Genomic DNA, 22258 nt, shown 5'->3' on the forward strand with positions numbered 1-22258 from the left:
ATGGACATAGGTTTTTCATAAGAAGGGTCTTGATCAAAAACGTCACCTATCCATGTTCTCTAAAGATGCTGCCCGACCCGCTGAGTTACTCCAGCACTCCGTGAAACGTTACCTATCCATGTTCTACAAAGATGCTGCCTGACCTGCTGAGTTACTCCAGCACTTTGTGTCCTTTTGTGTAAACTAGCATCTGCAGTTCTTTGTTTTGTATATTCTGTGCATTGGACAAAGTCAGCATGGATTTATGAAAGGTAAATCATGTCTGACGAATCTTATAGAATTTTTCGAGGATGTAACTAGTAGAGTGGATAAGGGAGAACCAGTGGATGTGTTATATCTGGACTTCCAGAAGGCTTTCGACAAGGTCCCACATAAGAGATTAATATGCAAACTTAAAGCACACGGTATTGTGGGTTCAGTGTTGAGGTGGATAGAGAACTGGCTGGCAGACAGGAAGCAAAGAGTAGGAATAAACGGGTCCTTTTCAGAATGGCAGGCAGTGACTAGTGGGGTACCGCAAGGCTCAGTGCTGGGACCCCAGCTATTTACAATATATATTAACGATTTGGACGAGGGAATTGAATGCAACATCTCCAAGTTTGCGGGTGACATGAAGCTGGGTGGCAGTGTTAGCTGTGAGGAGGATGCTAGGAGGCTGCAGAGTGACTTGGATAGGTTAGGTGAGTGGGCAAATGCATGGCAGATGCAGTATAATGTGGATAAATGTGAGGTTATCCACTTTTGTGGCAAGAACAGGAAAGCAGACTATTATTTGAATGGTGGCCGATTAGGAGATGGGGAGATGCAACGAGACCTGGGTGTCGTGGTGCACCAGTCATTGGAAGTAGGCATGCAGGTGCAGCAGGCAGTGAAGAAAGCGAATGGTATGTTGGCATTCATAGCAAGGGGATTTGAGTATAGGAGCTGGGAGGTTCTGCTGCAGTTGTACAGAGCATTGGTGAGACCACACCTGGAGTATTGTGTACAGTTTTGGTCTCCTAATCTGAGGAAAGACATTCTTGCCATAGAGGGAGTAGAGAGAAGGTTCACCAGATTGATTCCTGGGATGGAAGGACTTTCATATGAAGAAAGACTGGATAGACTCGGCTTGTACTCGCTGGAATTTAGAAGATTGAGGGGGGATCTTATAGATACTTACAACATTCTTAAGGGGTTGGACAGGCTAGATGCAGGAAGATTGTTCCCGATGTTGGGGAAGTCCAGAACAAAGGGTCACAGTTTAAGGATAAGGGGGAAGTCTTTTAGGACCGAGATGAGAAAGTTTTTTTTCACACAGAGAGTGGTGAATCAGTGGAATTCTCTGCCACAGAAGGTAGTTGAGGCCAGTTCATTGGCTATATTTAAGAGGGAGTTAGATGTGGCCCTTGTGGCTAAAGGGATCAGGGGGTATGGAGAGAAGGCAGGTACGGGATACTGAGTTGGATGATCAGCCATGATCATATTGAATGGCGGTGCAGGCTCGAAGGGCCGAATGGCCTACTCCTGCACCTATTTTCTATGTTTCTATGTTTCTATGTTTCTATGTGCAGTCTCCAGTTGAATGTTCATACCGGGCGATGATGTAGCTGCTGAGATGCTTTCTGTTTTAGTTGATACTGAGCTGCTGCAGGTTTGTCAATCATTGGAACGAGTGTGAGTATAGATTGTGCTGTGCGTGGGAGGGCCTCATTCAATAAGAAATGTATCTTTGTTCCTGGTATCATACTGTTCAACATCAGCAGTGGCAATGACTTCTGCACCATCAATTATTATAAGAAAATAACTGCAGATGCTGGTACAAATCGATTTATTCACAAAATGCTGGAGTAACTCAGCAGGTCAGGCAGCATCTCGGGAGAGAAGGAATGGGTGACGTTTCGGGTCGAGACCCTTCTTCAGACAATTATTATTCTGCTTCCAAGATCCAACCAGGTATTTAAGACTTTGGAGCAAAAAGCAACTCTATTGGCACGGTGGCACAGCGGTAGAGTTGCTGCCTTACAGCGAATGCAGCGCCAGAGACCCGGGTTCGATCCCGACTACGGGTGCTGTCTGTACGGAGTCTGTACGTTCCCCCCGTGACAGAATGGGTTTTCTCAGCGATCTTCGGTTTCCTCCCACACTCTAAAGACATACAGATATGTAGGTTAATTGGCTCGGTAAATGAAAAAATTGTCCCTAGAGGGCATAGGATAGTGTTAGTGTGCAGGGATCGCTGGTTGGCGCGGACCCAATGGGCCGAAGGGCCTGTTTCCGTGCTGTATCTCTAAATTAAACTAAAAAGCTGGAGAAACCCAGACAGCATCTGTGGAGGGAATGAACAGGTGACGTTTTGGGTCGGGACCCTTCTTCAAACTCGACTTGAAACGTCGCCTGCCTATTTCCTCCACAGATGCTGCCTGGCGCGCTGGGATCTTCCAGCACTTTGGTTTTTGCTCCAGATTCCAGCATCTGCAGTTTCATGCACCTCCATTTAAGACTTTTACTCATTTGCTGTAGCATTTCTCGAGCATATTGAAGTCAAGTTGAGATTATAGTCCAATGCACAAGTGCGATGAGGTACAGGTACAATGACAATCTTGCACAGCATCGCAGGCGCCTAGACTCAGCCCACACACAAAAACAGAAACCACACATAAATTATATAAAGTCTTCCAGACAGTGAAAAGGAAAAGGACTGTGCAAACAAGACACTAGTGCAAAAGTGTAGTTCAGTTCAATATTGTCACGTATACTGAGGCACAGTGAAAAGCTTTTTGTTCGATGGTGCTTTATTGCCACATGTGTGAAGTGCACAGTGAAATTATTTTCTTACAAAGTCCAGTAGAGTATTGCCATACAATCCCCGATTAGCAATTATATGGAAATAGTCTACTGAGCCCACATGCAAGTGGCACCACGTTTTGGCGCCATTTTCCAAGTCAAGTCCACGCTCCAGTTGTTATGAACAGTGGCCGATTCAGGCAAGCCCCAGGCTGCGGTGAGGCCTTGTGCCATCGCCTTCCTTGGTCGACCAGCGAACCATGTCCTCTCCTCCCCTCGCCCGCCCGCCCTCTGCTCGCCCGCCCGCCCTCTCCTCGCCCGCCTGCCCGACCACAGCCGATCTCGAAGGCGTGGTAGGGCCGACCCCACTTCCCTCTCCTCTCCTATCATAGAAACATCGAAAATAGGAGCAGGAGTAGGCCATTCGGCCCCTCGAGCCAGCACAGCCATTCAATGTAATCATGGCTGATCATCCAAACTCAGTACCCTGTTCCTGCTTTCTCCCCATATCCCTTGATTCCGATAGCCCTAAGAGCTAAATCTAACTCTCTCTTGAAAATGTCCTGTGAATCGGCCTCCACTGCCTTCTGTGGCAGAGAATTCCACAGATTCACAACTCTCTGGGTGTAAAGGTTTTTCCTCACCTATTGGCATAGTTGTTCTCCCGTCTCATGCCATCCAGTCAACGAAAAGACTGTGCTTGATCACAATCAAGCCGTCCGCAGCGTACAGATAAAGGATACAACATTTAGTGCAAGCGTGAAAACTCAGTAAGAGAAACACAAATGTATGTTAGTGCCAGATGTGGTCCTGCACGGTTTTCCAAAGAGGTGCAGTCAGCGTTGAAGGACCAGTCTTCCGTTATCAGCTACTGTAACCATTATCCCATTGTTACCGTCTGACTTAGCAAGCTAAAGATATGAGAAATGGAGCAGGGATTAGGCACGGCCGAACTGTGCCGCAAAACAGTCCCATTAATTATAAACCCATAGGCCCATGCTGAGGCAATTAAAGATGCAGAATAAATGCAAAACTTTCTTTTGTTTTATGGATATGATTGCTCAAAAACACAAGATAACGGTGGCCTAGCAAGCAGAAAAAACAATTGCAAAAGGCATCGTAACCTTTATGGACAAGGTGTCCTGAGTGTCATTTCCACAGTGGTTTCATTAAATCCCTTCCAGAACAAAATGTGTTTGGCTTCCGTGATAATGGGAAAGAAAGGCAGGTTTAATCTTCGGTGGATACAGTCACAGTGATTATGTGGCTTGTGATCCAGAGGTCTGGCTCAGTCGGTGGATACAGCGGTGACCTTCGGTGGATACAGTCACAGTGATTATGTGGCTTGTGATCCAGAGGTCTGGCTCAGTCACGTGATGGTACAAGTTCAAAACGCACAGTGGGTGCAGTGTAGGGTTGCCAACTATCTCACTCCCAAATACGGGACAAGGTGACGTCACCGCCCCGCGCCCCACGTGACCTCACCCAGCCAACGGCCACGTGCTCCCGCTCCATCAATGGCGGCCGCTGTCCACACCTACACTGTCCGCACCTATACTGTCCGCACCTACACTGTCCGCGCCTACACTGTCCGGGCCTACACTGTCTGCACCTACACTGTCCGTGCCTACACTGTCCGCACCTACACTGTCCGGTCCTACAGCGTCCAGGCCTACACTGTCCGTGCCTACACTGTCCGGGCCTACACTGTCCGCACCTACACTGTCCGCACCTACACTGTCCGCACCTACACTGTCCGGGCCTACAGCGTCCAGGCCTACACTGTCTTATTGAAACATATAAGATAATTAGGGGATTGGACACATTAGAGGCAGATAACATGTTCCCAATGTTGGGGGAGTCCAGAACAAGGGGCCACAGTTTGAGAATAAGGGGTAGGCCATTTAGAACGGAGATGAGGAAGAACTTTTTCAGTCAGAGGGTGGTGAAGGTGTGGAATTCTCTGCCTCAGAAGGCAGTGGAGGCCAGTTCGTTGGATGCTTTCAAGAGAGAGCTGGATAGAGCTCTTAAGGATAGCGGAGTGAGGGGGTATGGGGAGAAGGCAGGAACGGGGTACTGATTGATAGTGATCAGCCATGATCGCATTGAATGGCGGTGCTGGCTCGAAGGGCTGAATGGCCTACTCCTGCACCTATTGTCTATTGTCTATTGTCCGCACCTATACTGTCCGCACCTACACTGTCCACGCCTACACTGTCCGGGCCTACACTGTCCGGGCCTACACTGTCCGTGCCTACACTGTCCGGGCCTACACTGTCCGCACCTACACTGTCCGCACCTACACTGTCCGCACCTACACTGTCCGGGCCTACAGCGTCCAGGCCTACACTGTCCGGGCCTACAGTATCCGGGCCTACAGCGCCCCCCGGGCCTAATACTGGACAAGGGCGGTCCCGTGCGGGCCAAACCAATTTAGCCCAAAATACGGGATGTCCCGGCTAATACGGGACAGTTGGCAAACCTATTGCGGGGTGGTATTTGGGCATTACAAAATGCTGGCTAACATAGTGTCAGCTGTGGCTCAGTGGGTAGAACTATTGATCTCGGACTAGTAGGTTGCGGTTCAAATCCCACTGCAGATGTTTGAGGACAAAAACAAGGTTGACAGCCCCACGCAAGAGTGTTGTATCTTGTGTGAGATGTTAGGTCAAGGCCTCCTCTGTTCCCTTGAACAGGTGAATCAGGAGATCTCAATACACTGTCTTGAAGAAGAGCTGGAAAGCTTTGTCCAGTATCCTGCCCTCTTTATTCCTCAATTAACATCACTACAGATAGCCTGTGTAGGAAGGAACTGCAGAAGCTGGTTTACACCGAAGATAGACACAAAATGCTGGAGTAACTTGAGGGGGCAGGCAGCACCTCTGGTGAGAAGGAATGGGTGACATTCCAGTTTTGAAGTTCTGAACTTCTTCAGACTGAAGAAGGGTCTCGACCTGAAACGTCACCCATTCCTTCTTGCCAGAGATGCTGCCTGTCCCGCTGAGTTACTTCAGCATTTTGTGTCGATCTATGATATGTTACCAAGTTAAGTTGTGATGAGACTTGAAGGGGTATCTGCAGAGGTGCCTGGTGCCCTGTTCCCCTCGGTGTTTGCGATTGAGGTTTTAGGGGGACTTGCCACAGGAAGTCACATAGGCGGCATGGTAGCGCAGCGGCAGAGTTGCTGCCTTACAGCGTTTGCAGCGCCGGAGACCCGGGTTCGATTCCGACTACGGGTGCTGTCTGTACAGAGTTTGTACGTTCTCCCCGTGACCTCCGAGATCTTCAGTTTCCTCCCACACTCCAAAGACGTGCAGGTTTGTAGGTTAATTGGCTTCAGTAAAATTGTTTAAAAAAAATTGTCCCTAGTGTGTGTAGGATAGTGTTAATGTGCGGGGATCGCTGGTCGGCGCGGACCCGGTGGGCCGAAGGGCCTGTTTCCGCGCTGTATCTCTAAACTAAAAAGTGACTTTGGTAAGTAATTAAAGTGACCTTTGCACCTAGTGCTCGCTGGTAGATGCAGGAGTTTGGTGTAGGGTGATGGATGGTGTGTCAAAAAACTAAACTCAACTGAAACTGAAAGTGGACCACTTTGACTTGAATGGGAACACACTTCTTATTAATGTTGGAACTATGTTTGCCTGAGCAGGAAAGCTAAGAGTATTTAGCTGTCATATGTACCGACCATAGAACAATGAAATGCTTACTTGCAGCAGCATAACACGCCTGTAATACAATACATAAAGATAATATATAATAAATAAAAATAATAATAAATTAATAATCCTAAAACCAGTGCAAAACAAATCCAATTCATGCAACCAAAGACAGTCCACAGTTCATGGGTTTGTGTTGTGCAGTGTTCAAGAGCCTGATGATTGTTGGGTAGAAGCTGTTCTTGAACCTGGTGGTCACGGATTTCGGACTCCTATATCTTCTTGCTGATGGTAGCAGTGTAGGGTTGCAAACTATCTCACTCCCAAATAAGGGACAAAAGGTGACGTCACCACCCCGCGCCCCACGTGACCTCACCCAACCAGCGGCCACGTGCTCCCGCTCCACCAATGGCGGCCGCCCGGGCCGGGAGGCAGGTTGCTCTGCCACCTCCGTTAGGCGAAAATATTCGGCCCCGTTCCCCGAGCACACTCCGTTAGCCTACACTGTCTGGACCTACAGTGTCCGGGCCTACAGTGTCCGGGCCTACAGTGTCCCGGGCCTAAATGTGTCTGGGCCTACAGTGTCCGGGCCTACAATGCCTGGGCCTACACTGTCCGGGCCTAAATGTGTCCGGGCCTACAGTGTCTGGGCCTACAATGTCCGGTCCTACAGTGTCCGGTCCTACAGTGTCCGGGCCTACAGTGTCCGGGCCTACAGTGTCCCGGGCCTACAGTGTCCGGGCCTACAGTGCCGCCCGGGCCTAATACGGGACAAGGGCGGTCCCGTATGGCAACCCTAGCGAGCAGTGAGATGAGAGCGTGGTCAGGGTGTTGTGATCCTTGGTGATGCTGGCTGCCTTCTTGAGTGGAGTATTTTGCCAAATCCCTGGCTTGTGCCTCACGGAACGGGTTTGGCGATGAGGAAATGAGTAATTAATCACTCAACATCTTGCCTCTCACCTGCTCCTTTCGTGAAATATTAATGTCGCTGATAAGAGAGTTATTGAAGAGGGCAGACTCCTCCACCATCTATGCAACGCCAATTATGGACGGGCAGTACATGCGTCTTTACCAGCAATACTCAATAAATGATTCACAAAATTATATACTTCATCCTTTGTCTTTCTCCGGAGCTAAAACAAGTAGTTAACAACTTAAATGTCAAACTTCCATTAAAATATAATTTGGATAACTAGAGGTTCAGAAATCCAATTACATTATGAGTAAAGAATTTGTCAGGGATTTTTATTGTTCTGCAAACTATTTCTGAATTCTTGGTCAAAAACTTTTAAAACATTATGCCTACAGGCAGCATCTCCAACAGAGAGTCTTTGATATGACACATTAACTCCGTTTGTCTCTCCAAAGATGCTGCCTGACCTCTGAAGGTTGTCAGAGTTTTCTGTTTTCAACTTCACACTACCAAAGTTTAGTTTAGAAGCATAGCATGGAAATAAGCCCTTCAGCGCACTGAGTCCGTGCTGGCCATCCGATCACCTGTTCACACTGTTCTCCTGCTTTCTCATCCACCCCCACACACTGGGGACAATTTACAAAACCGACGTCTTTGGGATGTGGGAGGAAACCGGAGCACCCGGAGGAAACTACGCAGTCATAGGGAGAACGTGCAAACTCCACACAAACAGCTCCCGAGGTCAGGATTGAACCTGGGTCTCTGGTCTCTGCAGCAGCTCGACCAGCTTATTGATTATTGTAATATCAAGGAGCTCGTAGTCTCGGGTTGAGACCGATGTCGGGAAGCTCCAAAAGCTGCACGGGGTAGATTGCCCGGCCCGGGGTAGATCGCCCGGCACGGGGGAGCTGAGATTCCTCCCCGATGCAGGAGCCCCGATGAGGAAGGCCCACCGCCGACTATGGGGGTAAGATCGTCCCATCAACGGAAGGTTCGAGGCCCCCGACAGCTGAAGAACAAAGAAGGGGGGGAGATTGAACTTTTTTTCCTTCCATCACAGTGAGGAATATGGAGGAGTCACTGCGGTGGATGCTCGTGTTAAAATGTATTTTGTGTGTGTCTTGTTGCTTTTTATTGGTATGAGTGTTTGGCAAATTAAATTCCCCGTATGTTGCAAAACACACGGCCAACAAAGTATGATTATGAGTATGATTATTAAGGTATCATAAAATGCTGGAGTAACTCAGCAGGTCAGGCAGCATCTCTGGAGAGAAGGAATGGGTGACGTTTCGGGTCGAGACCCTTCTTCAGACTAAAGAAGGGTCTCGGCCCGAAACGTCACCCATTCCTTCTCTCCAGAGATGCTGCCTGACCCGCTGAGTTACTCCAGCATTTTGTGATACTTTCGATTTGTACCAGCATCTGCAGTTATTTTCCTACACACTATGATTATTAATATTGATTGTTGTATATATATATATATATATAATATATATATATGTATTTATATATATTTGTGCGTTATTGCATTCATAGGGCTGTTAAACTGCAGCAAGTAAGAACTGCAATGTTCTGTCGGGTGTACACATGACAATAAAGCACACTTGAGTCCTTCCTGTGTGTTGTATTAGCTGAGCAGGTGCCAGTGACTGACTGTCTGCTGTTCTCACTCTGCTGCTGCAGTCCAGCACCGATGCCAAGAAGTGGAGAATGTGGAAACTCGTTCAATTAAAAGATAAAGGTTTTGCCTGGCGATTGCATTAAAACCCACCCTAAGTGCACACCTCCACGTCACCTGCTCTGTAACCTGCTGCACCGTTCCGACTAGTTTCATGCAAATGCCGAGCCGCAGACAACAAGCTGTGCCTCAGTGTTGATCTTCAGTTGTTTTGTGATTTTCCTGGGCTGCTAAGTCCTTGCACTGCAGTAACAGGGAGATATTGATTTGATTCCAGATAGCGGGGCTGGTGAGCAGTGCGGAGGGACCGGTCCCTGCCTCCTCCCATCCCACAGCTCCACAGTATTGGCCCATGGCTTGCCGCAAAGCCGAGACACTACAGGTGATGCTGGTCTCCACGAGCCGTTCACCTGTTGCCGTGGCAACGGACGGTGAGCATCCACCGCCAGAGATAAGTGTTAACCCTCAACGCACCAGGGCTTGCCATCGGCTTAGCCGCATTCCCCTCTTGCCCAAGGGAAGGCAAAGTCCTTGTGCCAGTGGAAACGTCCCTCACACAGAGGGTCACAGAGTGCTGGAGTAACTCAGCGGGTCAGCCAGCATCTCTAGACAACATGGATAGGTACAGAGAAGCACCCATAGTCAGGGTGGAACCCGGGTCTCTGGCGCTGTAAGGCAGCAACTCTACCACTGCACCACCCTGCGCTCAGTCTTAGTTTCAGTCAGCCACTCTGTATTGATCCAGTGCCTAGGATCCAATAGAATCATAGATTTGCACAGCACACAAATAGGCCCTTCAGCCCACCACGTCCATGCTGGCCTCTTACTCTATCTACAGTCATCTCATTAGGACCGTATCCATATACGCCTTGGTTGTTCTAATGTCCACCTAAATGCCTCTTAAACGTAGAGATTGCATCTGATTCCACCACCATCTCCAGCAGTGAGTTCCAGAAATCAACTACACTCGGTGGAAAACAAACATACACCTCAACTCCTCTTTAAAACTCCTTCCTCTCGCCTTAAACCCATGGCCTCCTGATTTTCATTGTCTGCAAGGAAGATTAACAAGGTGTGTTAAGGGCTTCAGGGCCTAGGCTGCAGGAAGAGGTCGGGCAAGTGAGAACTTTATTCCTTGGAGGGCAGGAATCTGTGGGGTGATCTTATAGAGGTGTATAAATCATAAGGGGAAAGATTTAGTTTAATTTAGTTTGTCACGTGCACCAATGAACAGTGAAGAGGTTTTTTGTTGCGTGCTATCCAGATAGTGAAAAGACTGATTACAGTCGAGCCGTCCACAGTGGACAGATACATGATAGGGAATAACGTCAGGCACAGTTACGGTAAAAAATCTTGCTTGTCGCAGGATCACAGGCACATCGGCTCAGACAATGCACAAAAACAAATGACACATAAATTATACATAATTACATGTAAAAATTCTAAAAGAGTACTAAATAAGAAAAAATATATTAATGCAAGAACAAGTATTGCAAGTGTTCAATTGTTAATAGACAATAGACAATAGGTGCAGGAGGAGGCCATTCGGCCCTTCGAGCCAGCACCGCCATTCAATGTGATCATGGCTGATCATTCTCAATCAGTACCCCGTTCCTGCCTTCTCCCCATACCCCCTGACTCCGCTATCCTTAAGAGCTCTATCTAGCTCTCTCTTGAATGCATTCAGAGAATTGGCCTCCACTGCCTTCTGAGGCAGAGAATTCCACAGATTCACAACTCTCTGACTGAAAAAGTTTTTCCTCATCTCAGTTCTAAATGGCCTACCCCTTATTCTTAAACTGTGGCCCCTTGTTCTGGACTCCCCCAACATTGGGAACATGTTTCCTGCCTCTAACGTGTCCAACCCCTTAATAATCTTATACGTTTCGATAAGGTGGGATAAGGGTTGTGTGAGTTGGTTCATGAACCTGATAGGTGTAGGAAAGGATTTACAAAATGCTGGAGTATCAGCGGGTCAGGCAGCATCTCTGGGGAGAAGGAATGGGTGACATTTCGGGTCGAAACCTTTCTTCAGACTGATAGGAAAGTCGCTGTTCCTGAGCCTGGTGGTGTGGGACTTCAGGCTTCTGTACCTCCTGAAGAGGGCATGGCCCGGATGTTGAGGTATCATGATGATAGATGCCACCTTCTGGAGGCAGAACCTCATGAGAAGCTTTCTATTTGTCCTATTTGTGGTTTTTGGTTTGACATCTCGTAGAGTTGTACAGCGTGGAAGCAGGCCCTCCGGCCCAACTTGCCCACACCGACCAACATGCCCCATCTACACTAGTCCCACCTGCCTGCATTTGACCATCTATCTATAGACTAAAACTCTCGTTTGTTTGTTCCTGAACTACAGCCAAAACGGTACACGATAGCGCGACAATTTTAGGCCCACCTTACTCACCGTCGTCCCTTTGGTGCTGATGGAAGAAGTTTCATTGAAATCGGTGTGATGTTTTTGAAGTTATTCACCTTTTAAAGTTTAAATCTATCTCCTAGGGAGGGAGGGGGGGGGGGGGGGAGAGGAAGGGAAGGGGAGGAGGGACGATGAGGTGGGTTCAGCGGGATGGTGTGGGGGGGAGAGGAAGGGGGGAGGGGATGGGGGTGGTGGAGGGGGAGGGGGAGATAAGGGGGGTTGAGGGGGATGGAGTGGGGGGGAGGGGAAGGGGGTGGGGGAGGAGAGGAGGAGGGAGGGGGAGGGAGGAGGGGGGGGTGGAGGGAGGGGGGGATGGGAGGAGGGAGGATAAGGGGGGTTGAGGGGGATGGGGGGGAGGGGGAGGGGAGGGGGAGGGGAGGAGGAGGGAGAATGAGAGGAAAGGGTGCTGCACCAATGCAGGAGAGGTTTGGGCCCAACGGGTCCACTTGGTCAAGTATCCCTCTAAACCCTGTCCTATTCCCTGACTCAGTCTGAAGAAGGGTCTCAACTAGAAACGTCACCCATTCTTTCTATCCAGAGGTGCTGCCCGTCCTGCTGAGTTCCTCCAGCATTTTGTGCCTATCTTCATTGTAAACAAGGACTTCCTTCCTGCACTATCCATGTACCTGTCATGTAGTGCTCACATTAAAACATTGGCCACCTGAAGGTGCAGGTAATCCTCCAGCTCACTGCATGTGTTGATGCTCCCTTGGAAGCAGAACCAAAAGAGATGTCCCTTTTGATCTTCTGTAGAATGATTCTGCAGAGATGTTCGAACTGCAGAGATGTGAAAGCTCATTAATGCGCTCTGTGAAATCAGCATGAGGCAGAAAGTGCCCGAGGTACCAGCGATATATCTCCATAATTATCAGATGGAAAAGATCACTGTCTCTGAAATTATCTCTATTTTGTGGCTTATAGATTCGGAAACTATTTCCCATTGGCCAAATGCAGTTTGTCTCAGTTAAGGTCTGTTAGTTTTTGCAGCAACTGCAAGGTTATATATTACTACCCCCAAAAGGTGTGTCCACGTTATTGTTCTGAATCCAAATGCAAAGTGCCGGAGGAACTCAGCGGGTCAGGCAGCATCTGTTGGGGGAAATGGACAGACTACATTTCGCTTCTGAAGAAGGGTTCCCGCCCGAAACGTCACTTGGCCATTTCCCTCCACAGATGCTGCCTGACCCGCTGAGTTCCTCCAGCACTTTGTGCTTTGCTCAAGGTTCCAGCACCTGCAGTTGCTTGCGTCCCTATTTTTTCTTGATGTCGGTGGAAGAGAACAGGAGTTTTATTTACACTGCTCCTTCACATCCAATAAGATGGCCTTATGATCTTACGGACGTTCTCATGAACTTTGCTGACAGTAAGCTCCCACCCACTGCCAGATTGCAGATAGCAACCATGTCGGCCAGTTTGGACGATGGCGATGCTTCTGAGCTACATGGGGAGCTGTGTTCACATTGCAGTGTCTGATTGAGGCCATGTTTTTTTGTAAATAAAGACACATCCCAAGGTCAGTGAGTAGCTGAACCAGGGGTGGTTTCTGATGTTTGGGACACTGTATATGTGCACTGTGAACGACTTAATTTGTAATCGTATATCGTCTTTCCGCTGATTGCATAGCACGCAACTAAAAGCTTTTCACTGTACCTCGCTCGGTACACGTGACAATAATATACTAAAGTAAATGTGTCCCTGATATAGCCCTTGGAAAACTTGCCCAGGAAATTACTGGGTTTTCTTCCCATTTTCTGAACTAGTTTGGTCAAATAGAACTAGAATGATACTACACCCAGAGACATAATTACTTTTTAAAGCTAGTCATCAACCAAGACGCTCCTAACGTTTTACTCTCTCTTTCAGTACGTCTTCATGACAGCATATCAGAAGAAGGATTTCACTACCTCATATTTGACCTGTGAGTAATTGCTTGTTCACAAGAAATAACTACAATTTATTGTCTATTTTTCTCTGATGTATGTACTGAAGGAAGCGACTATTAAAACTAAACCACTCTGATGGTAGACGCCATCAGAAATGCCGGAGTAACTCAGCGGGACAGGCAGCATTTTAGGAGAGAAGGAATGGGGGACGTTTCGGGTCGAGACCCTTCTTCTGACAGAGTCACGGGAGAGAGAGAGAGACTAGAGATTTGGAAGGGCAAGGTGTGAAAACGACAGATCAAAGCAGAAGTTGTTCAAGGAAATGTAGAATGGTTCATTGTTAGCTGAGGGGAAGGTGATAACGAGGCATAAAAACAGTAAAGTTAATCAGGAGGACAGAAAAACTAGTTGGAGAACTGGTTTGAAATGATGTATGTATGTATGCATGTATGTATGTATGTATGCATGTATGTATGCATGTATGTATGCATGATCTATGTATGGTATATGTGATCTGTGTACATAGCATGCAAAACAAACCTTTCCAGTGTACCTTTTAGTTTAGTTTAGTTTAGTTTAGTTTAGAGATACAGCGCAGAAAGAGGCCATTCGGCCCACCAAGTCCATGCCCACCAGCGATCCCCGCACACTAACGCTATCCTACACACACTAGGGATAATTTACAGTTTTACCAAGGCAAATTAACCTAAAAACTGTGTATCTTTGGAGTGTGAGAGGAGACCGGAGAAAAGCCACGCAGGTCACGGGGAGAACGTACAAACTCCGTACAGTCAGGATCAAACCCGGGTCTCTGGCGCTGTAAGGCGGCAACTCTACCGAACCTTGGTACATGTGTCATTAATAAACCTGAACGTAAACCCACCACTACCTCAGCAACAATGCTCTCTGAACTGTGTCTTTGGTTGCACAAGGGACTTCAGTTTTACACTGTTACGGGTATCTTGTGTTACAGTTATTAATGTATTATTCTTTATTATATATTTGTGTGTTATTGCATTAATGTTGAAACATATAAGATTATTAAGGGGTTGGACACGTTAGAGGCAGGAAACATGTTCCCAATGTTGGGGGAATCCAGAACCAGGGGCCACAGTTTAAGAATAAGGGGCAGGCCATTTAGAACGGAGATGATGAAAAACTTTTTCAGTCAGAGAGTTGTAAATCTGTGAAATTCTCCGCCTCAGAAGGCAGTGAAGGCCAATTCTCTGGATGCTTTCAAGAGAGAGCTAGATAGAGCTCTTAAAGATAGCGGAGTCAGGGGGTATGGGGAGAAGGCAGGAAAGGGGTACTGATTGTGAATGATCAGCCATGATCACATTGAATGGCGGTGACTGGCTCGAAGGGCTGAATGGCCTACTCCTGCACCTACTGTGTATTAATGGGGTTGTTAAGTTGGAGCTGGTAAAAATTTCATTATTCTGTTGCCTGTTCATGATGATAATTAAACACTCTGGACATTTCTGCATCATTTCCCATATTCCAGTCCTTGTGGGGCTGCCATCAATCTAGGGAAATTATTGTTTCTCTGATATAATTACCGATAATTAGGGAATAGATCCACTTAATCCTCAGTGCGTAGATAAAGTGTTCATATTTAATAAAGTGCCTTGTTTTCCCTTGAGTTCGCGAACAGCATTTTGAGGACAAGTTTAACTTTGGCTCTCGATTCTGTGCCCTAGATTTGTGTGTTTTAATTAACTGAAGTTAAATGGCAGAGCTTTCTTTCAAGTTATTAACCTATAAAATTCCTTCCAAATGTGAAAGGCACTGTAGATGGCTCCAGTAGTTTAGTTTAGTTTAGTTTGGCTTCGAGGTACAGAGAAGCATGCCCTTCGGCCCACCAAGTCCATGCTGGCCAGCAATCCCCACACACTACCACTACTATCCTAGACACACACTAGGGACAATTTGCAATTATACCAAGCCAATTAACCGTCAAACCTGTACGTCTTTGGACTGTGGGAGGAAACCGGGGCAGTCGGAGAAAGCCCACGCTGGTCACGGGAAGAACGTACAAACTCCACACAGACAGCACCCGTAGTCAGGATCAAACCCGGGTCTCTGGCGCTGTGAGGCAGCAACTCTACCGCTGCGCCACCGTGCCACTCCAGCAAAACCTCCGTTATCTGTGGCACATGTTGGATCTGATGGACGCTGATTGATCGAGGGTTGTCCCAGTAAGTGCTCTATGATCCTCCCTTTCCCCCGGCCCATCCCAGTGCACACCCAACTGTCCCCCAATCTCCCACCCCACCAGTCCACCCCACTCGTCTTCCCCACTGTACGTTCCCCTCCCATCCCCGCATCACATTTATTCCTTTTATCCCCTCTTCACCCCCCACCCCCCCCCCCCCCCTGACTGCTCCTACCCATATACCTCCCTCCAGCTTTACATTTCACTTCTCCTCTTCTCCCCTTATCTGCTTTGGTTTATTGTCTCTCTTTGACCTGTGGCCTTTGTCACTAACTCCACCCATCTAACAACCAACCCCCTCCTCATCTATCCACCCATCACTCGCCAAGCTTTGTCCTGCCCCCCATATCCTTTTCCCAGCTTTCTGCCCCCCCCCCTCCTTCATCAGTCTGAAGAAGAGTCCTGACTCGAAACGCTGTCTGTCCATTTCCCTCCATAGATGCTGCCTGCCCCACTGAGTTCTTCCTGCACCTTGTGCTTTGCTGGAGACCACATCACTACACCTGCCGCTTCGCTCTGAGATTCATCCTGTTCTTTGTGAATTAGCTGCAGACACTTGTAAATATTTCCAACCCAGCCCTGCTGTTTGATTCCACCGTCCATCATCCTCTAGACCATAGGATGTATATAGCACTCTGCTGAGAGCTAGGAGGGATAAGAACGCATTAACCTGTGAGTCAGACAATGTTTTATTAACAGACTAGTGCAGATCAGGCTAAATACAAAAAAACACAGCTTTCAGCCAACATCCAAAATGCTTTAAAACCATCAGATTAAACCGTGCTGACTTTTCCCGATTGTTTTATTTGTGTCAGGTTGGTGGTTTAAAGAGACATCTGACTTTGCAATCAGCCAAGCTGTGCTCAGCCACGCTGGCAGAAGCCGTTCCTGTGAATCAAGTCTACTGTGGGGACAATTCCTACCACACGGGTCAGGCTCGGGGATGGACTAACATTGCAGTGCAGGAGAACATCGAGATTTAGTGGCGGCACGGTGGCGCAGAGGTAGAGTTGCTTCCTCACAACGCCAGAGACCCGGGTTCCATCCTGACTAAGGGTGACGTCTGTACAGAGTTTGTACGTTTTCCCTGTGACTGTCTGGGTTTTCTCCGGTCTCCTCCCACACTCCAAAGGCGTACAAGTTTGTGGGCTAATTGGCTTAGGGAAAACATTGTAAATTGTCCCTAGTGTGCAGGATAGTGCGAGTGTACAAGGTGATCGCTGGTCCTTTAACCATGGCCCCACAGGTGAACTTCAGGTCTGAATTAGGGACCCAACCTAAAAGATTCCCTTCCACAGATACTGGCTGACCTGCTGAATTCCTCCAGCATGTTGTTTCTTTCTTAAGATTCCAGCACCTCATAAGTGATCGGGGCAGATTTCGACCATTCGGCCCATCAAGTCCATTCTGCCATTCAATCATGGCTGATCTATCTTTCCCTCTCCACCACATTCTCCTGCCTTCTCTCCGCAACCTTTGACACCCGTACTAACGGTCAATCTCCGCTTTAAAGATACCCAAACTCCACTCAGCCAGCACCCGAGGCCAGTATTGAACCGGGGTCTCTGGCGCTGGGAGGCAGCTGCTCTACCAGCTGCGCCACCGTGCCGACCCATCATTTAGGTAGCTGGCCATTGCCTTCATCTTTGAAGGGGAAGATAAGCGTGAAACCACACAGCAGACGACCGTTGATCTCTGAGCTTCAGCCTTGGTCTAATGAGCCACTGGGAGGAATGAGTTGGCGACAGTGTATTTGAGATTACCCCCTGGAGCTCTGCGATTTCAAAACGCCTCTACTTGTAAGCATGCTGCAGTTCAGTAAGAACACACCCCTCGCCACTGGTGAGTGAAAGCTGTGACTCTGCCTGCGTGAGCTGTCCGTGGTTTTCTCCTGACTACCTGTAATCTTTCCCCTCACCTCCCATTGCCAAGTTGGAGCCGTGCACAACGTGGGCAAGCTCAGCGAGCAAAATACTAACTGCTGGAAGAACTCAGCGGGTCAGCCAGCATCTGTGGAGGGAATGGCCAGGCGACGTTCCGGGTCGGGACCCTTCCCCAGACGAAGAATTATCTCAGTAGAGTCCTTGTTTTGGAAAAGGAATGGAAGAGTTCGGCTCTGTGAAGTAGGCTTGCATGACCTCATGGGGAAACATTTTTACCTGAGTCAGATGCTTGTGAGTTCAGTGGTCAGTGGTTTTCCTATTGTCATGTGTGCCAAGGCACAGTGCAAAGCATTTTTTGCGTACAGCTCAGCAAGACAGGATAGTGCGAGTGTACAGGGTGATCGCTGGTCCTTTGACCATGAGCACAGTCGTGGTCCGTACATGAGCACAGTCGCCCTGGTTAGCGCAGTCCACACAGAGCAGCCCACTCAGTCCATAGGCAAGAGGTGGCATTTTGGCTCCATTGTACAGTCCCAGCTGCAGCTGGACACTAAGTCACATTTTGACCGTCGCCTCCATTCCAGCCGTCCCAATCACGATCCAATGTCCCTCTCCTCGCCCGGCCCTTTCCAGCCCTCGTTCCCCAGGGGGGCCCCTCCCACAGCCGACCCAGAGGACACAGACCCCCCCTCATTCCTCCCACCGGGCCCTTTGTCCAGCATCCTCCACCGTCTCCCTCCAACCCCTCTCCGATCTCCGATCCACAGGGTGAGTGGGGGCCGGACTCAGCGGCCTTCCCTCCCCCAGCGAGCCGGGCCTGTGGTTCAAGTCTCACACCGAAGCCTGGTGCACTGATCCTATTGGCGTTATTTAATATTGTCACGTGTTCCAAGATACAGTGAAAAAGTTGTTTTGTGTGTTACCAGTAGGGTTGCCAACTGTCCCGTATCAGCCAGGACATCTCGTATTTTGGGCTAATTTGGTTTGTCCGGTACAGGACCGCCCTTGTCCCGTATTAGGCCCAGGGTGCGCTGTAGGCCCGGACACTGTAGGCCTGGACGCTGCAGATCCAGACACTGTAGGCCCGGACACTGTAGGCCCGGACAGTGTAGGTTCAGACAGTGTAGGCCCGGACAGTGTAGGTTCAGACAGTGTAGGTTCAGACAGTGTAGACCCGGACAGTGTAGGTTCAGACAGTGTAGGTTCGGACAGTGTAGGCCCGGAGGCCTGGGCGCCGTCTGACGGTAGTTGCATAGCAACCCGCCTCCCGGCCCCGGCGATCAGCATTGGTAGAATGGGAGCACGTGGCCACTGGCTGGGTGAGGTCACTTGGGGCACGGGGCGGTCATGTCACCTTGTACCTTGTTTGTGAGTGAGACGGTTTGCAGCCCTACCTGAGATAGATGATCTGGCATTAACTCACTCCTTGGTGGATCATTCCTTCTGATGAAGCCCTCTCCACCAGCAATACCTCACTCTAGGTTTTCCTACAAGATCCTGAGTGAGATTTGAACCCACTGTTTACCGTCGACTGGTGTGAGGAAAGTCACACAACCTCCAGCCACACTGGCAAGGGTCCCAGGATGGTGGGAGTGATCGGACCATATCTGCTGGTACTTTGCTTTATCAGTCTTGGCAGGATGAAAATTATGATCCACGTGTCCCATGAACGAACATACCACAGAGGACAAGATGATTGTACTGACTGAGAACAGAACATAGAAACATAGAAAATAGGTGAGGTGTAGGCCAGTAGGCTAGTAGGCCCTTCGAGCCAGCACCGCCATTCAATATCATCATGGCTGATCATCCAAAATCAGTACCCCGTTCCTGCTTTTTCCCCATATCCCTTGATTCCGTTAGCCCGAAGAGCTAAATCTAACTCTCTCTTGAAAACATCCAGTGAATTGGCCTCCACTGCCTTCTGTGGCAGAGAATTCCACAGATTCACAACTCTCTGTGTGAAAATGTTTTTCCTCATCTCGGTCCTAAATGACCTACCCCTTATTCTTAAACTGTGACCCCTGGTTCTGAACATTTTTCCTGCACCTAGCCTGTCCAATCCCTTAAGAATTTTTCTCTGTTTCTATAAGATCCCTTCTCATCCTTGTAAATTCCAGTGAATACAAGCCCTGTTACATGGAACATAGAACAGTACAACGCAAGAAAGGCCCTTCAGCCCACAATGTCTGTTCAGGGTGTCAAGACCAACTCGTACCTGCCTGAATATAATCCATATAATCCATACCTCATCACCACCTACACATCTAATCCATGTGTTTATCTGAAAGTCTCTTAAATTCCACTGTGTATCATGAAAAAGAAATTATGTGCATCTTCTTTCGAAACCTCAGGAATGATTTACAGCCAGTGAGGGCAGCACGGTGGCGCAGAGGTAGAGTTGCTGCCTTACAGCACTTACCCAGGTTCGATCCCGGCCACGGGTGCTGTCTGTACGGAGTTTGTACGTTCTCTCTGTGACCGCGTGGGTTTTCTCCGAGAACTTCGGTTTCCTCCCACACTCCAAAGATGTACAGGATTGTAGGTTAATTGGCTTGGTATGAATGTAAAAAAAAATGTCCCTAATGTAGGTATAGGATAGTGTTAATGTACGGGAATTGCTGGTCGACACGGACTCGGTGGGCCGAAGGGCCTGTTTTTCTGAAACTAAAACTAAATAAACTGTGACTCACTCTAGAAGTTTAGTTACAGTGTAGGAGGCGAGAGGGAACAGTAAACTCCACAAGCAAACTCCGAGATTGTTGATGCCTTGCGCTGACTCACTCTGAGTGAAGTTGGCATTTCATCCAGAAGGGAAAGTGGAATATCAGTGGCTGGGTTGTGAGCACAGCTAAGCAGTTGAAAGATGATATCGTCAGTAACTTTGCAACGTTAAATGCAGAGCTTCTCATGTTCAAGAACAGAGGGCAGCTTGAATGGAATAGAAACCGGGCTTCTGTATCCTGTGCCTCGGGTTCCAAACTCCACAGGATCCTTCTTCAACCCAATAAACTCGTTAATTGTGTGCAGAGGACAGGAATCACAGATTGACTGCGTGTGCAATGAATAATTCAAGTACCAACAATATTCTCAGAAATGACATTTAAATGAATCAACGGAGGGATGTTACACTCTAATTTTGCACCATAATTTCTTCATCTTGGCAGCAGGTCAACAATTGTGCTATCGTAAGAGAGTTGCAATTCTACCCATGCTAAGGAAATTTAGTGCATGTTTTTCATCATTGCCAGTTCTTTCATTTTAATGTATTTTTAATGTATAGTTCCGCGGAATCAGTAATTTAAAAGACAGCAGTTAATAAACATTCACCTTCCCAATGCTACTTGTGTGATAATCATCATGGAGTATATTTGACCAGAAGCTCCTTCTCGTTTCGTTCAAATTTAGATTAGAGATACAGCACATAAACAGGCCCTTCAATTCACCGACCAGCGATCCCCGATACACCAACACTATCCTACACACACTGGGAACAATTTACAATTTTACTGAAGCCAAATTAACCTACAAATCTGTACATCTTTGGAGGGTGGGAGGAAATCGTAGCACCCGGTGAAACCCCACGCAGTCACAGAAGGAACGTACAGACAGCACCCTTGGTCAGGATCGAACCCGGGTCTCTGGCGCTGTGAGGCAGCAACTCTACCGCTGTGCCACCGTGCCTCCTGTCTAGACCCTTGCTGTTAACGCTGTGTCAGCTGTGACTCTGTGGAGTCACATCCTTGCCTCTGTGCAGGAAGGTTTATAGGCTCATGACTGGCTCCACAGATCAGACATTAAAATCTAGGCAGGCGCTCCAGCACTAGGGAACAAGGAACTGGTAGAAGCATTGGCGTTACACAGTGGCAGAGTGGAGCAGCAGGTAGAGCTGCTGCCTCACAGCGCCAGTGACCGCGGATGCTGTCTGTACAGAGTTTGTACGTTCTCTCTGTGACCGCGTTGGATTCCTCTGGGTGCTCCGGTTTCATCCCACATCTCAAAGAGGTGCGAGCGTGTAAGTTAATTGGCCACCATTATACAAACTGCCCCTAGTGTATAGGGAGAAATGAGAAAGTGAGATATAATAGAACTAGTGTGAACGGTTGATCAATGCTTGACTTGGACTCAGGTCTGTAGGTTGATGAAACAAAGAACTGCAGATGCTGGTTAATACACAAAAGGATATCAAGTGCAGGAGTGACTCAGCAGGTCAGGCAGCATCTCGGGAGAACATGGATAGGCAGCGTTTCGGGTCGAGACCCTTCTTCAGATTCAGGTTAATTGGCCCTCTGTAAACTTACCCTTAGTGTTAAGGGAGTGGATGAGGAATTGGAGTAACATGCAACTAGTGTGAATGTCTGATTGGTGGTAGGCATGGACTTGGTGGGTCAAAAGGCTTTGTATCTTTCAATCTTTCAAAACAAACCTCAGGATCACCTCCTCTCTTGGGCAAATTTCCTGAGGAGATCATGGTTGCTCCCATTTGTGTCCTGGCCCAAAACTTACTGCCTGGTCAAAATCACCCAAGACAGACACCAAATGCTGGAGTAACTCAAGCGGGTCAGGCAGCATCTCTGGAGAGGAGGAATGGGTTGAGCCCCTTCTTCAGACAGTCCGGTGGCCCTACTGATTTCCACATTGCTGTGTGTAAGAGCTCGCTGTGCTTTAATAAGTCCTTTGGCTGCAGATCCGGACTTGGCAAGGTTGAGTTTCCTGCCTTCGTCACCTCATACAGCTCTAAGCACTATGTTCTCAACTTGCTTTTCCACTGTTACGATCCAGAAACCCCTCTTACCTTGTATCGTCCATTTTCCAACGTCTCACTTCTCATTGCCAACGCCTGTTTTT

General features: G+C 48.3%; 1 protein-coding gene across 6 annotated transcripts in view; it reads left to right on the forward strand.

Annotated features, from left to right (window-relative positions):
- Positions 1 to 22258, forward strand: part of camk2g2 (calcium/calmodulin-dependent protein kinase (CaM kinase) II gamma 2) — a 298181-nt gene that overhangs the window by 135114 nt on the left and 140809 nt on the right. For all 6 annotated transcript variants that reach the window (XM_078428653.1, XM_078428654.1, XM_078428656.1 and 3 more), the window contains exon 4: positions 13293 to 13347. In XM_078428653.1, coding sequence (XP_078284779.1) covers positions 13293 to 13347 — 55 coding nt within the window. The remainder of the gene's footprint in view (positions 1 to 13292; positions 13348 to 22258) is intronic.

The sequence above is a fragment of the Rhinoraja longicauda genome, chromosome 35 (assembly GCF_053455715.1).
Source record: "Rhinoraja longicauda isolate Sanriku21f chromosome 35, sRhiLon1.1, whole genome shotgun sequence".
Taxonomy (NCBI): domain Eukaryota; kingdom Metazoa; phylum Chordata; class Chondrichthyes; order Rajiformes; family Arhynchobatidae; genus Rhinoraja; species Rhinoraja longicauda.